At 30.9% G+C, this 14,487-nt stretch overlaps 4 protein-coding genes across 4 annotated transcripts in view; 1 reads left to right on the forward strand and 3 right to left on the reverse strand.

Annotated features, from left to right (window-relative positions):
• The window catches only part of LOC124952082 (T-box transcription factor TBX1), a 7,349-nt gene extending 2,963 nt beyond the window's left edge, over positions 1–4,386 (reverse strand). Inside the window, exons 1-3 of the mRNA XM_047501415.1 lie at positions 2,723–4,386; positions 1,957–2,411; positions 1,533–1,784 (exon numbers count right to left, since the gene is read on the reverse strand). Of these exons, the coding sequence (XP_047357371.1) occupies positions 1,533–1,784; positions 1,957–2,411; positions 2,723–2,852 (837 nt within the window). The 5' untranslated portion in view covers positions 2,853–4,386. The remainder of the gene's footprint in view (positions 1–1,532; positions 1,785–1,956; positions 2,412–2,722) is intronic.
• Positions 4,387–5,769: 1,383 nt separating this feature from the next.
• LOC124952083 (serine/threonine-protein phosphatase alpha-2 isoform) lies at positions 5,770–9,523 on the reverse strand. The gene is made up of 5 exons (XM_047501416.1): positions 9,262–9,523; positions 8,171–8,302; positions 7,813–8,043; positions 7,246–7,574; positions 5,770–7,153 (listed from the first exon to the last, which is right to left on the reverse strand). Exons 1-5 carry the CDS (start codon positions 9,314–9,316, stop codon positions 6,914–6,916), a joined length of 987 nt encoding a protein of 328 aa, XP_047357372.1. The 5' UTR covers positions 9,317–9,523; the 3' UTR covers positions 5,770–6,913.
• Positions 9,524–10,099: 576 nt separating this feature from the next.
• Positions 10,100–12,596, forward strand: LOC124952713 (ran-specific GTPase-activating protein-like). Its single transcript, XM_047503026.1, has 4 exons — positions 10,100–10,375; positions 10,772–10,929; positions 11,026–11,312; positions 11,539–12,596. Exons 1-4 carry the CDS (start codon positions 10,361–10,363, stop codon positions 11,823–11,825), a joined length of 747 nt encoding a protein of 248 aa, XP_047358982.1. The 5' UTR covers positions 10,100–10,360; the 3' UTR covers positions 11,826–12,596.
• LOC124952714 (endoplasmic reticulum resident protein 29) lies at positions 12,411–14,454 on the reverse strand. The gene is made up of 3 exons (XM_047503027.1): positions 13,907–14,454; positions 12,963–13,361; positions 12,411–12,858 (listed from the first exon to the last, which is right to left on the reverse strand). Exons 1-3 carry the CDS (start codon positions 14,012–14,014, stop codon positions 12,622–12,624), a joined length of 744 nt encoding a protein of 247 aa, XP_047358983.1. The 5' UTR covers positions 14,015–14,454; the 3' UTR covers positions 12,411–12,621.
• Positions 14,455–14,487: the final 33 nt, after the last annotated feature.

Below are 14,487 nucleotides of genomic sequence, written 5' to 3' on the forward strand. Positions count from 1 at the left end.
TTTCTCTCTTTTTTTTCTCTCTTTTTTTCTCTCTTTTTTTTCTCTCTTTTCTCTCAAGCAAAACGTCTCTAAGTTTACCTTAATACTAGTGTATTGTTTGTAGCTAAGATTTATGATGAATTTGAATTAGAACAGAACCGTTAAAAGCTGATAATTTATGTATAAATCCTTTTTTTATATATCCTTTTTCCTTCAGTCATGGTGTATATATATATATATATATATATATATATATATATATGCACGATATGTATATAAAATTTTATAACTCATTTCTAATATATAAAACATTTTTCAAACTTACTGACTGCTGTTAATTCTTTCGTATATTCGACCTATTTTCCCATACTTTCGTCTTTTCGTTTATTTTATCCGTGTTTACATTATATTCTAAACGCACGATATTCCATGCCATCGTGGCGACAGGAGAAAGAGATCGATTTAAAACTTAAAGATCTAAGACGATCACAGCTTATTTTGCGTTTGGTAAATCTCGCGAGTATGCTGTTTAAATATATAATATTTAGATGCTTTAAGAAAAATGAATATCCTATCTGATATGATTATATTTATGTCTAATGATTTATATTTATAGCTATTTTTAAACAAATTTTTTAACAATTTTTCATGGAAATTTCTAAATTTTCTTTTTATATAAAAATTTCTTAATATAATTATATTTCTGAAATATTGTAGAACTAATTTATAATGATTTTAAGGCTCTCTGAATTGTCACAATTTGCTTTAGTTTTTGATGATATTTATAGTATTCATAATAGTCGAAATGATCCAGAAAATATATATATGTACGTATATACACATTCTATTTGTTAATTTTCTATCTTTTCTTTTTCTATTAATTATTTTTGTATGTTTTGACGTATAAAGGCGTAAAAAAAAAAAAAAAACAGGAAAAATAAATCAATAAAATAGTATAGTAGAAATGCGAAGAAGATTATTTTACGGATCGTTGATCGGTGATAATAGATGGTAATTTGATTCTATACGTAAAGAAGAGGCAGCTTTGTTGAGGAATGTTAAACTTAATGTTAAACTTTGAGGAAAAAAGAAAAAGAAAAACATAAAAATAAATAGAAAAATGAACGAGAATTGCCAAAGTAATATTTCTTTCTCGCGAAAAGAGTGATGGTCGGTGATTCTTGGGTGACTTATAATTTCTGGTTAAACGGCACGGTCTCGTATCTCAGGTCAATTAAAGCGAACTCGTCCGAAACGACAAACACGTGGAAGAAAAGAGAAGGAACGTTGTCGCCGTCGGCATCGTCATCGAAAACACGATGCATTTTTCACTCTACTTTATTACTAGGGTACTTTAAAAGAAACATCTCCTCAAGAGAGAAAGAAAGAAAGAGAGAGAGAGAGAGAGAGAGAGAGAGAGAGAGAGAAAGAGAGAGAGAGATAGTTTTAACGAGGACTGGAAAAGAAACGAAAATGGAGGAAGGGATAGATTTGAAGAAGATTCAAGTAGACAATTTTGAATCTCTGAAGGATGATAAGTTTGACGGACTTACATGGCCGTTGTCATCGAGTTGATTATTAGTGAGCTTGAGTTTGTCAAAAGAGACCGGTTGCTTCATCCAATGGGCTCCGCTGGCAGGACTGTCAGGATGCATGTGAATCCTTGGTGGTGATACTGGATCGGCCCTACCAGCGACTACCCATGCGCTGCTGTGAAATGCGTATCTATATCTCTTGTCGTCGCACGGAACAAAATCCATCACCAAAAGATACTCCGTATTTGGATCCAAACCAAAGAGTCGACACTGAAAATGTGGTCACTTTATTCTGTCATTTCCTTCCCGTTCTCTTTCTGTTTTTTTTTTTTTTTCTATTTTTTTCTTTTGTTCTTTCCTCTTCGAAGGAATAGAGGATGGGACTTGAGACGGATGATTGAGACGGTTGAGGAAAATTTTGATTGGTTTTGTAAGTTCTCACCTGAAAAGTAGGAAACATTCTTCTTCCAGCTTTGGTAACGATCATTTCCGTTCCCAATTGATGAAATTCTTCCCAAAGCGGTTTAGCTTCGAGCGCTGCCCCAGCTCCAGCGAGTGCCGGATGAAGTGGTCTCTTCGATGAACCAATTTCTTCCGTACCCTCGTCGCTTCTACGTCGATGATGATTGTGATGATGATGGTGATGATGATGATGATTATTATTATTATTATTATTATTATTATTATTATTATGATTATTATGATGATCCCCGTGATGTCGATTATTATTATTCCTGTCGTTTCGACCGTCCGCGGAAGAGGTGGACGACGAAGACGACGACGATGTTGCTACCACCACGGCTACTGCCGGCGGATTCGAAGCGTGCGACGCCAAAGACGACTTACTTAAATTCGGACTTCGGGATCGTTTTACTCTTCCTGCGCTTTGTAGACACGCTAAGATAAATGGGGCGAATTGTTTAACGTATACCTTTAATCGATACGATAAAGAAACAGAGAGACATAATGAGAAAGAAATATACATACGTACGTACATACATAAATAGATATGTTACGTTTATAGAATTTCATTGTCGAATGTTTCACATGTGAAATTATTTACGATAAAGGTACGCACGCACTTGTAAACGTGAACGATAATAACGTGAAACATAAAGAACAGAAGAATAAAGAGAATAATGTAGAACCGAACGGATGTAATTAGTAGATAAAGGGTAAATTAGATAACCACAATCCAACAATCTCACCTTCCATTTGTTGCATCGGTGATGGTACCATCGATAATTGTTGATGATGTTGCTGTTGCGTCGGCCATTGTTGTTGGTAACAGCAATCGGCACCACCAATATCACGTTGTTCTTCTTGCTGCTCTTGCATAATTAACTTATACTCGAAGGACACATCGAACAAATCACGATATCTTTGTAGTTTAATATGATATATCTTTACGAAACACTTCTCCTTTGCTTTATCGATATGTATCTATGTAATATTCTCAATCGACCGATATGCGATATGCGTGACACTTTAAAACAACACTTCAAATCGATTCGACATGATTCTTCCGGATATTAACGACAAATGTTTTTACTTTTTTTTTTTTGCTTTTCTACTTTTTGTTTTTTCTTTTTTGTTTTTTTGTTTCTCTGTAATGTTTATATTTGCGAAGACACAGGCGAGAATTAGAAAGAAGTGGAAGAAAAGAATGACGATGTAGCAGATGATGATGATGACGACGATAACGACGACGAAGAAGAAGAAGAAGAAGAAGAACAAGAAGAAGAAGAAGAAGAAGAAGAAGAAGAAGATGATGATGATGATGACGATGACGATGATGAAGACGAAGAAGTCGACTTAGTATTCTCCGTTCTCCGTTCTAAGTCACAGAATTTGACCGAATTTCGTATTGGAGCCGTTGACAGCTAGGCGTATCACAAGAAGAGGGGTACCAAGGCAGAAATAATGATCTCAAAACTTGCCGACCGACCGATCGTCAACGGGACTTGTCCTCGCCTCGAAGAGCGTTTGCTGACAAGGAAGGATTTCTACAGAAAGAGAGAAAGAGAGAGAGAGAGAGAGAGAAAGAGAGAAAGGGGGAGAGAGAGAGAGAAAGAGAGAGAAAGAGAGAGAGAGAAAATCTCGGACGATGAAATCGGATGATGATTCAGAAAGGACTCTCTGCCGGCAACTACCCCCGCTAGTGATCTTATCATCGGAACATCATTCTCTCTCTCCTCTCCCTCTTTCTCTTTCTCTCTCTTTCCCTCTCTCAAATCGTCCAAGAGAAAAGCTGAAAGAGCTACGGGCGGAGGTGCCACGTGAAAGGAGGGGTTTCTCGAAGAACCTCCTACATGGACACCCACGCGTACTAGAAAGCCAAGTTTCCTTCTGACGCCTCAACTTAGCATCGTTCTTTTGGCTCTCTCACCGAAAGGCGGAGTCCCGCCTCTTTTCTCTTTCTCTCTTACTCTTACTCTTACTCTTTCTCTATTTCGTTCTCTCTTTCTCTCTCTCTCTCTCTCTCTCTCTCTTTCTCTTTCTCTCTTTCCCTATCTCTTTTCTTTAAGGGTAGCAGAACCAATTTCTCAGCCAAACGAAATCCAACTCTCAGCGACTATACGTGAGGCCTTCTAAACAACTTTACACACATATATATATATATATATATATATATATATATATATATATGCGTGTGTGTATCTACCTTTACGATCATTTACATTTTCTCATACAGTTCACACGGATCTGATAGTAATACATCGTCGTTTAGATTTTTAATATAGTATAGTACTTATTTAATCTGTCAAAGAAAAAAAAAATGAGCAGAAAAGAAAGAACAGGAACAAAGAATTAATCAGAAGTAATAGATATTTGTTTACTTAATCACTTATGTATGTATTATCTTTTATCGATTAATTACTTAGAATTTGCTCTTTGAAAAGCAACTTACTTTACTTTAAGTAAGAGTTACATTTATCGTCGTGAGTTTAATCGTTTAATTATTTTTAATTATTTGTTGTATATATATATATATATATATATATATATATATATATATATATATATATATATATATATATATGTAAATATATATATACCTTGATGTTGGTGGAAAAATACACAGTGGTAAGAAATACACGATCTGGCTAAAATTGTAGTTTACGAATTTATTGTTTAATATCCGCTATTATTATTGTAATTGCATTGTAATAGCATAGTACCAATACTGTTATCTTATATGTATATATGTAGGTATGTATGTATGTATGTATATATGTATGTATGTATTTATTTATTTATTTATTTACGCGCATACAAGTAGATGTGTGTGTATGTGATAAAATCAAATAACTGATGGCATACGTGCAACCAATAAGAAAAAAGTAAAATAATTACAATTCCTAACGAAATGGCGTGTTATGTTAAAGGGACGTTCGTTTAAACAAGGAGCTAACGTTTTACCGAGTTTTTCGCTATGATTTATTTATAAAAAAGGAAACTTTTAATATACAAGTATTAGAGAGGCAAAATAATTGATTCCGGTTTATATATATATTTTTTTTTTCTTTTTTTTCTCTTTTCAAAATGAAGAAAAGAATCGTTATGCATTTTATATAAAATGCATCAAATATATAATAATAATAATAATAATAATAATAATAATAATAATAATAATAATAATAGTAATAGTAATAATAATAATAATAATAATAATAATAATAATAATAATAATAATAATAATAATAATAATAATAATAATAATAATAATAATAATAATAATAATAGTACGGAGGAGAGGAAATAAAAAACAGAAAACTATATGATTGTGATAACGATAAGGACAGTTTTATCCTGCCATAATAAGTAGGACAACACACACACACACACACGCGCGCGCACACACACGCACATTCGTGTCGAAAAAAGATTAATATCCATGTGATGTAAAATATTTCTCTTTTTCCATGTTTTTCTATTAAAATTTCTGAACGTAACGCTCAACTACACTTGTGTTATACGTATTTTTATTTGAAATGTTATTTTAACGACATATTATTACTTCTCATGTTTATTATTTAATAATGATATCGAGCAAGAATCCGGAGAAGCTTTGCAGCGCTATACTACTATACTCATTTACGTTAGTTTCCTTCTCATCGTATTATAACGAATTATTCACGCAATACGTAGGATACGATCGAACGTTTGATTAAAAAAAATGAACTATTTTATTTGTTTATAAGGGTTCTACAAAAAAATGAAACTCAATTTCATTTTATATATCTCGCATGTATTTTTTTTTCTTTTTTTTTTTTTTTGTTTATTTATTTTTTTTTTCTTTTTTTTCTTTTTTTTTTATATATATATATATAAAGACGTTCATTACGCAAATCCATTGATTCATTTATACCAATCTGTTTTATGAAGTTTGTGCGAGCGTTCTTTTTATTTTCTTTCAGAGAAACGTTGAGCTTCGATTATAATAATATTACTTTGTACAAGATTCGTATGGACGTATTACAGTCGATAGTTTACGATCATAGGCAGTCACTAATAATATATTATCGCGCTTACATATCGTATATTATTTTGCTATAATAAAATTGCCAGATATCTTTTTTTTTTTGTGGTCGTATCGCGTTATTACAAATGAAATTTAAGCGAAACAAAATAATATATATATATGTATATATAATTTGATGTCACAGTTTTGACAGAACTATATAAAAGCTGCAAGAGTGCTAAATATTACAGTTCAGAGATCGTTTTATCGAACGAGTGATAGCTATTATCATTATTATTATTATTTATTTATTTATTATTATTATTATTATTAGTATTAGTATTATTATTATTATTATTATTATTATTATTATTATTAGTATTATAAGATCTACGTCATTTTAATCAAATTTTTCGTCCTTTATGCCCGGTGTTTATTATTTTTGTTCCTTTTTTTTTACCTGCTCGATAATTCGTGCCTTTTCTTATAACATATATATATATTTTTTTTTTGTTTGTTTATTATTCCATATTTAAGTCGACCGTGCATACGTACACACAAAAATCAATTTCCGATCGATAGATTCTACTTTACCGTAACTGAATTACTTTCATTATTTTTTTTCAAATCTCTTGCGAATAACGAGCAACGCCTCTCCGGATTATACCTACCATTTTGTTAAGTAGTCATTGCTTTTTTTTTTCTTTTCTTTTCTTTTTTTTTTTGTTTTTCTTTTTCTTTTCTTTTGAATGAACTCCCTATGTTTCACAATGAATTAATAGCAACTCGCATTTATAAGAATTCCAAATGTCAAAAAAAAAACAAAAAAAAACAAAAAAAAAAAAACAAAAAAAAAACAAAACAAAAAATAACGGACGTGGGAAACGGTAGATAGATCCTAAGTTTTTTGCGTCCAAAAACCATTCTAATAATTTCACTTCTTCTTATTTTTGTTATTTGCACCTCGTGGAGGTGTTACCGGTCGTCCTGCATTCAGACCGCCATAAGTGAATTTCCTTTTATCTGCTGGCTTTAAAATTTGGAAACTGCACATGAGCGTCTCGTCTACCGACATCATGGCACCAGCATTATCAAATTCGCCACAATAATTTGGAGCCGAAAATAGAGTTACCAATTGTCGCTTTGCAAAAAATTCATAGCCATCTTCAACCACCTGGAATTTTAATGAAACCAGTAAAATATCATTTTATCTAAATTAAAACTTTGAATATTAAATGAGAATAAAGGGAAATGTTTATACTTTACCTGATGTGCACGGCATATCAGATCAAAATCGTGTTTATGTAAAAATTTAGCAACTATTTCTGCGCCAAATGTGAAAGATACGCCACGATCATTCTCACCCCAACCCATAGTATCTTTATCTGGATCAGACCATAATAAATCACAAAGAAGTCCTTGATCTGGCACATCCGTTGGTCGCATGATACGTCTGATTTGTTCCATGCTTTGAAGATCCGGACTCAAACCACCATGACAACAAAATATTTTCTCATCGACAATAGCAGCAACAGGTAAACAATTGAAGCAATCCGTAAAAGTTTTCCACAACTTAATGTTGTATCGGCGTTTACCTGAAATATTATTCAATATGATTAATAAATTTAAAAAACAGCAAAAGCCTGTCACAAATGGCGTTACATGAATTTATTAAGAAAAAAAGAAAAAAGAAAAAAGAAATAGAATTAATCTTTTCTTACTTTCACATATATCTATTGTAAGTAATGAAAAGATAAACATATTGAATATGAATTGCCTCAAAAGAATGAAGGAAAATGAATTATTGATATTTTAATTTTACAAAATACTTACATTCGTCATAAAATCCATATATCCTGTTAATAGAAGCACATTCATGGTTACCTCTGAGTAAGAAAAAGTTTTCAGGGTACTTGATCTTATAGGCAAGAAGAAGACAAATGGTTTCTAAAGATTGTTTTCCTCTATCAACGTAATCTCCTAAAAAGAGATAATTGCTTTCGGGTGGAAATCCACCATATTCAAAAAGTCGCAATAAGTCGTAATATTGACCATGAATATCACCTTAAAAAGGAAAATCATTAATCGAGCTTCAACTGAATACATTAATGTCCAGCGGTTTTTATTTATTTGTTTTTTTTTTTATTTTCTTTTTTTTTTGAGTAATCCATTGTATTTTATAAAAACTTACCACATATTTTAAGCGGTGCTTCAAGTTCTAGCAAAATAGGCTGTGACAGAAAAATTTCACGGGATTTGAGACAAAGTCCCCGAATTTCTCCTTCGGACAATTGTACATTTTTTCCTGGTCTAGCACCTCGTACTAATAAAATGAAATATATTACAATACATATATTTTGCTATAGTGATAAATATATAAAGATATATATATATATACATATATATCTATGTATAGATAATATATATACATATATATAGATAATATATATATATATATATATATATATATATATATATTTTATCTTGTTTTTCAAATATAAATGATAAGAAAACAAAAATATGAAAGAAGTAAGGTCAAGAGTGTATGATGGCGTTGGAAAATCTTGGACTTTATGGTTCAAATTTAATACATGATATATTCGTATTTTTTTAGAAATTACAGGACAGGCAGATACGCAAGCGCGTATACGCAAATCTAATACAGAAGCACGCACCCTTGATCGAATATTTGCATGAATCAGCATGAGCTCTTAATATAGCTAATAGGTAGAATCTATAATAAACAAGACATTGGTGGCGACATCGGCGATATTCGTGCAAACAATATTTTTACTATCGCGAAGAAGAAAGATTATGTATTTTAGAGTAAAACCAAAGAGAATCGGACCTCGCCCAAACGTCCCGATAATTCGAGTACGGTTGTCAACCTCATTTTTATGTAAACAAACCATCGATAATAATCTACCTCTTTCTCTTTCCTTTTCTCGCTCTCTCTCTCCTCCCCCCCCCTTCCTCTCTCTCTCTCTCTCTCTCTCACTCAATTTCTTTAATATGATCGGTCGTGTTTAGATTATATTGCGTAATCGGTATAAAGAAAGGTTCGAGAAAAAAAAAAATAGATACATATGTCGATGGATAAAAGAGGAAGAAAAAAAAAAAAAAAGAAAAGAAAAAAAATACAGAAAATATGATGAAGGAGAAATGAAAGTTATTCCAAAGATGAACTTAACGAAGGTAAGAAATCGTGAAAGGGTGACGCGGCTTACTCTTTATTCCGTTTCATACCCCCCTCTTAAGGACGACGATCGAGCAGAGCTTTACCTTCTAACAATCGACCTATGATGCTGTCAATGTTTAACTTGTCGGTCTCAGCCATCGGACCGGAGTTTCGTGCGCGTACCGGGCTTCACACGGAGCACCTTGATACGAGGATGACTCTTGATTCTTCTGGATTTTAATCCGCCTAACACAATGCACTTTATCGTCTTCGCGGTTTTCGACAAGGTACCCGCAATGGCCGCCCGGACAACCGCGCACTCCACTCCCTTCAGTTCTCTTTCTCGTTCTTTCTCTCTCTCTCTCTCTCTCTCTCTCTTTCTCACTCTCTCTCTCTCTCTCTTTCTCTCTCTCTCTTTCTCCCTCCCTTCTTCTTTTATGCCGCCAAGCTCTTTCCCCCACCACTTCATAACTCCGAGCCAACGGTTATGTCGCTACAACTGGCCGCAACATTTTTTTCGTTACATGCGCATTCGAAGCAAGCAATCATTTCAAACAACTTTGGACTTTCTCCTATCGTAATACGATGTTTCCACGAATCATACGTCTGTACTTGGACTTTTGATATATCCTTATTCTTTCGGATTTAATTTCATTCTATAAAACGAATAATTCTAAATAAATATTTAAAAATTTTCTACATTGAATTGTTATTTTTAATCGATAAACATTAAATATTTAAGTTTAATAAGGATATTGTACATTGATTTTTGTCAACGATAACGATTATTATTTCGTTGAGGACCAATCGGAACGCACTTTCTTCTCAAACCTTAACGCCAATTGGTCAATTTTAAATGTGATAACTTATGAACTGTCGTATCCAAACAGCAAGCGACTCTCGCAAGTCTACTTGAACGTTATTCGATCAAATCTAAATTCTAAAAGAATGTCGCCGTACTTTAAAACAGTTGACGATAACATGAAAAACTTACGCGCATACGAAGTTATTTCCCTTGAACGAAGATAGGAAAAGATAATCGAAAAATTGGGAAATTTCGTGCAACGTTATATTAATAAACGAATTTTGTGATTATTCGAATCGAAATTTATTTTCGCTTTGCGATTGATTGTGTTGGAAATATCAGCGTTAAGTGGTGTGGCAATTCTTCTCACTGATTCTATTATTCTACGTTAGAAAAATATGCCAGAAAACGTGGTAATTATTTCATATTTTTCATAGATCTCGTTTAAAATTTTATTTGAAAAAAAAAATCAAGGACCTTTTATTGCTACAATTTTTTTCTTATCTTAAAGGCCATATTTTATTTTTTATTAGTGACAATAACAATGATATAATAATAATAATAATAATAATAATAATAATGATAACGATAATGTTAACGATAATGATAATGATAATAAAATACTAATAATAATAAGATATCATATCATAGACAAATCCTTATATGTTCCATTAAATTAATTATTTTTTAGCCAGCTTAAATAATTAAATAATTAAAGTTCATATTACAAAGAGAGTCAAATCTAATTGTATAAAAAATACATATTTCACAAATTGTTCACAAATAATAATGCATCATTCGTAATACAGTTGAATGGAGATCATGTGGATGTAAAGGGTACAAATTGTGAAGTTCAAGATAATGACGATGTTAATACAGAAAACGATGTACATTTTGAACCGATCATATCTTTACCTCTAATAGAGGTTTCCAATAATGAAGAAGATGAAGTTGAGATGATTAAATTGTAAATTTAAATTTATAGGAGGAGTAGTAATCTATCATATATTTAAAGTATATTTGAAAAGAAATAGATGTAGTATAATAATTATTATAATTACAGAAGAGCTAAACTATATCGTTATGACTCTACAAGTAGTCCACCAGAATGGAAAGAACGTGGTACTGGAGAAGTGAAACTGTTAAGACATAAGACCAAAAATACAGTCAGAGTAGTAATGCGCAGAGACAAGACATTGAAAATATGTGCTAATCATTTTGTTACTCCTTGGATGGAATTAAAACCAAATTGTGGCAGCGACAGAGCTTGGGTTTGGAGTGTTCTTGCTGATTTTGCAGATGAACAACTTAAACCAGAATTACTTGCAATACGTTTTGCGAATGCTGAAAGTAAGAATTTCTTTGTTTTATTCCATATTTTTTCTATATTAATATTTTTTACTTCTTCATTGCATATGTGCTTTAAGGTAACATGACATATGTTTAGTTAGATCTACCTAATAACATTGATAAGAGCATAATCTATTTTTATCATATTTAATGGATATATTGTTTTCTTTTATTTTTTTTTTTATTTTTTTTTATTTTTTTTATTTTTTTATTTTTTTTATCCAAGATGCATCATTATGGAAAGATGCCTTTGAAAAGGCAAAAGCTGTAGTGGGATCTGAATGTGAAATTTATGCTGGTAAAAGCAATCCTGAAGTTAAGCAAGTCGATAGTGATAGTGAATCCTGCAGTGATGTAAGCTACAGTGAGAGTACTGACAATGAAGAACAAACAAACAAAGTTAGCAAAGAGGTTTCTAAAGATTCAGTGGAAAAAGTAAAAATTATAGAAAATACAGAGGAAGTAACCAAAGGACTTGAAAACTTAGAAGTGCATGATAATTCAAAAAATTAATAAACACATATAAAAATAATGAACTTTCAATAGTGCAAGGGAAAAGTGAAGTTAATATCCATGGCACATTCCAAGCAATATGCAATAATTGTGTAAACATGTACATACATATATATGTACATGTATGCATTCAAATAATATTCTACCAATGCTTAAAAGATTTACAAATGATTTTATAGAAAAATTTTTAGCAATGTCATTCGATACAAACTAAAGTATATTTTCACTTTATTAAAATAAGGCGTTGTTTATATAAACGTTATATATCGCGATTTTTTTAATCAAGAGTAAATGAAAGTGCGATAGCATTTATACTAAAAGATGTTTATCGATACAAATCTGAATAAATGTGTGAAAATTACATCAATTTATAAATTTCGCATTTATATATAATAGAAGTGAAATTTTGTTTTGTAGCAGTCCTTTGTTGAGAGATATTTTATGTATTACTACTTTTATTATAATTTGACCTTAACATTAAAGTTAATAAATATATAGAAATAATGGCGATAGTAACAAATGAATTTTAAAACGATAATCGAGTAAATTACTCATTATTTTGGAGTATATTTTCATTTAATAATATTTGTTTTTATCTCCTGTGCTTTATTAACAAATTTATAAAATATAAAAATGTAATTACTTTGAGTCAAGCAATTATTAAAGAAGACATCAACTTTAACAAAATAAAATGAAAAATATAAAAATAAAAAAAAAAAAACAAAAACCAAGGCAAATTTTAATATCTGAATATTTTTTTTATATCTTTGAGATTTATATTGTGTACAAAATTTTTTCATAGCTCATCTCTGTGCGTAAATGATTGTAAAATGTTTCTCCTTTCTTCCATTGTACGTTTTTTCTCATCTGACAATTTTCCTTTTAAAAGCCCTTCAAGTCGTGTTTGTTCTGTTTGAACAAATATATCTCCTCGTTCCAATATTCTTTCCATAGTTTTAACGTACACCTTTGCAGCTGTACGTTGAGTTTCTGGTAATATTTCCTCGAAGACTTTAGCTTTGCGTAATATTTCCTGGGTGGGAGGAAAGGGTGGAAAAAGGAAATATATAGATTTATTTATATAAAGTAAAAATTTAACAGTATTGAACATTATCTCTTTCAATTAGCTCGTCTTACCTCTCTATCATTTTCTACACTGATTTTAAATTCCTCAGCAAGTCTATCCAATTGCTCTACACAACCAGGTAATCCAAGATAAACGCCTGACTTTGATTTAACAAATCGTTTGATATTGTCTGCAGTAAAATCATCATCCTTTTCTGCAATAAATCTGATTGGTTCTGTTTTTCCTTGTAAAAACAATAATACAATTGGAAAATCTTCTTTCTTAATGTTATAACGTTTGGCTAAATCTGCGTTATCTTTATTGCCAAAATCTTTAACGCCAACTTCAGCAACTAAAAGATCTTGAGACTCTTTAGTAGATGCTGCTATCTTTCCAAATTGTAAATGTTTTTCTCCATATGGAAATGCTACATCAAATTTAACAACTGATGCCTTAAACTTTGCTATCACCTATAATTAATAATAACAATATAGAAAATCAAATATAAAATTTGAATTATAATAAGAATGTATTTTGTTATTTCTTCATAATATAAAATAATATCTTATTTGTATCCATGATTTTCATATCAAAATATTTGTATCATTGATAATAAACACTTGCATTATACTTAAAGATATTAATTATCTCTATGAATTTACAATTTACATGAGATAAGAAGAAAAGAAGGATTAAAAGATGATGAATGTGTGTATATGTATGTATGTATGTGTATTTACACAAACAAGTTTTACGTATAAGAAAAAAAAAATCGTATAAAATACATGACACTATATAATATATATGTATATATATATATGTATATATATATATCTGACATATATACACTGTAATAGGTAACAATAGCAACGGTTGAAAAAATGAGAACACTAATAATAAAAACGAAACAAAAAACAAAAAATAAAAAGAAGAACACGAGAAGAGAAATTCGTGAAAAACATCTATAATATCAATTAAAAAAAAAAAAAGTATAAAGACAAAAATAAAATTATACCTTGTCGAAGGAATAAGAATCCAAAGGGACGCAACCTTTGCAGTCCTCGGCGATAGAAATGCTCGATCCAATGATCGTGCCGATGAATATGATCAACGGTATTAACATCTTATTAACGAAAAATTACCGATTAATTCGATTAGATAAAAAGAAAAGTAAGAAAAGAAAAGTAAGAAAGGGATAGAGATAGAGAAAAAGAAAGAAAGAAAGAAAGAAAAAAAAGAAGTCACGTATATCACAATAAAAAACTTCGACGAAAGAAAATCGTATCTGTTTTTCTCTTTAATATACGATTGTCATCACCAATTATAAAAATTCATTAAACAAATTCACAGATTAACTTAGATCAGTTTTTTTTTTTTAAATTCTTTATAGTTAATTCTTGTTAATATCGGACTTTATCTCTCTCTCTCTCTCTCTCTCTCTCCCTCTTTCTCGTACGTTTATCGTAACGATATAATCGAAGGAAGAAAAGAGATAAAGTAACAGAAGAAGAAGAAGAAGAGTTTATGCATGTGTCTATTATGTATAGGTACTGGATATGGTGAATAGTGGACGGTAGTGGAGGGGATAGAAAGAGA

The sequence above is a fragment of the Vespa velutina genome, chromosome 10 (genome assembly GCF_912470025.1).
Source record: "Vespa velutina chromosome 10, iVesVel2.1, whole genome shotgun sequence".
Classification (NCBI taxonomy): domain Eukaryota; kingdom Metazoa; phylum Arthropoda; class Insecta; order Hymenoptera; family Vespidae; genus Vespa; species Vespa velutina.

Excerpts from the sequence above, each read along its gene's own strand:
- LOC124952083 (XM_047501416.1), bottom strand. The coding sequence starts at position 9,316 with ATGGCTGAGACCGACAAGTTAAACATTGACAGCATCATAGGTCGATTG. Across the intron at positions 8,044-8,170 it reads AGCACCGCTTAAAATATGTG|GTGATATTCATGGTCAATAT; the intron begins GTAAGTTTTTAT and ends TTCCTTTTTAAG. Across the intron at positions 7,154-7,245 it reads TGATATGCCGTGCACATCAG|GTGGTTGAAGATGGCTATGA; the intron begins GTAAAGTATAAA and ends TTAAAATTCCAG.
- LOC124952713 (XM_047503026.1), top strand. Across the intron at positions 10,930-11,025 it reads GAAGTTGAGATGATTAAATT|AAGAGCTAAACTATATCGTT; the intron begins GTAAATTTAAAT and ends TTATAATTACAG. Across the intron at positions 11,313-11,538 it reads ACGTTTTGCGAATGCTGAAA|ATGCATCATTATGGAAAGAT; the intron begins GTAAGAATTTCT and ends TTTTTATCCAAG.
- LOC124952714 (XM_047503027.1), bottom strand. The coding sequence starts at position 14,014 with ATGTTAATACCGTTGATCATATTCATCGGCACGATCATTGGATCGAGC. Across the intron at positions 13,362-13,906 it reads ATTCTTATTCCTTCGACAAG|GTGATAGCAAAGTTTAAGGC; the intron begins GTATAATTTTAT and ends TATTAATTATAG. Across the intron at positions 12,859-12,962 it reads GTGTAGAAAATGATAGAGAG|GAAATATTACGCAAAGCTAA; the intron begins GTAAGACGAGCT and ends CCTCCCACCCAG.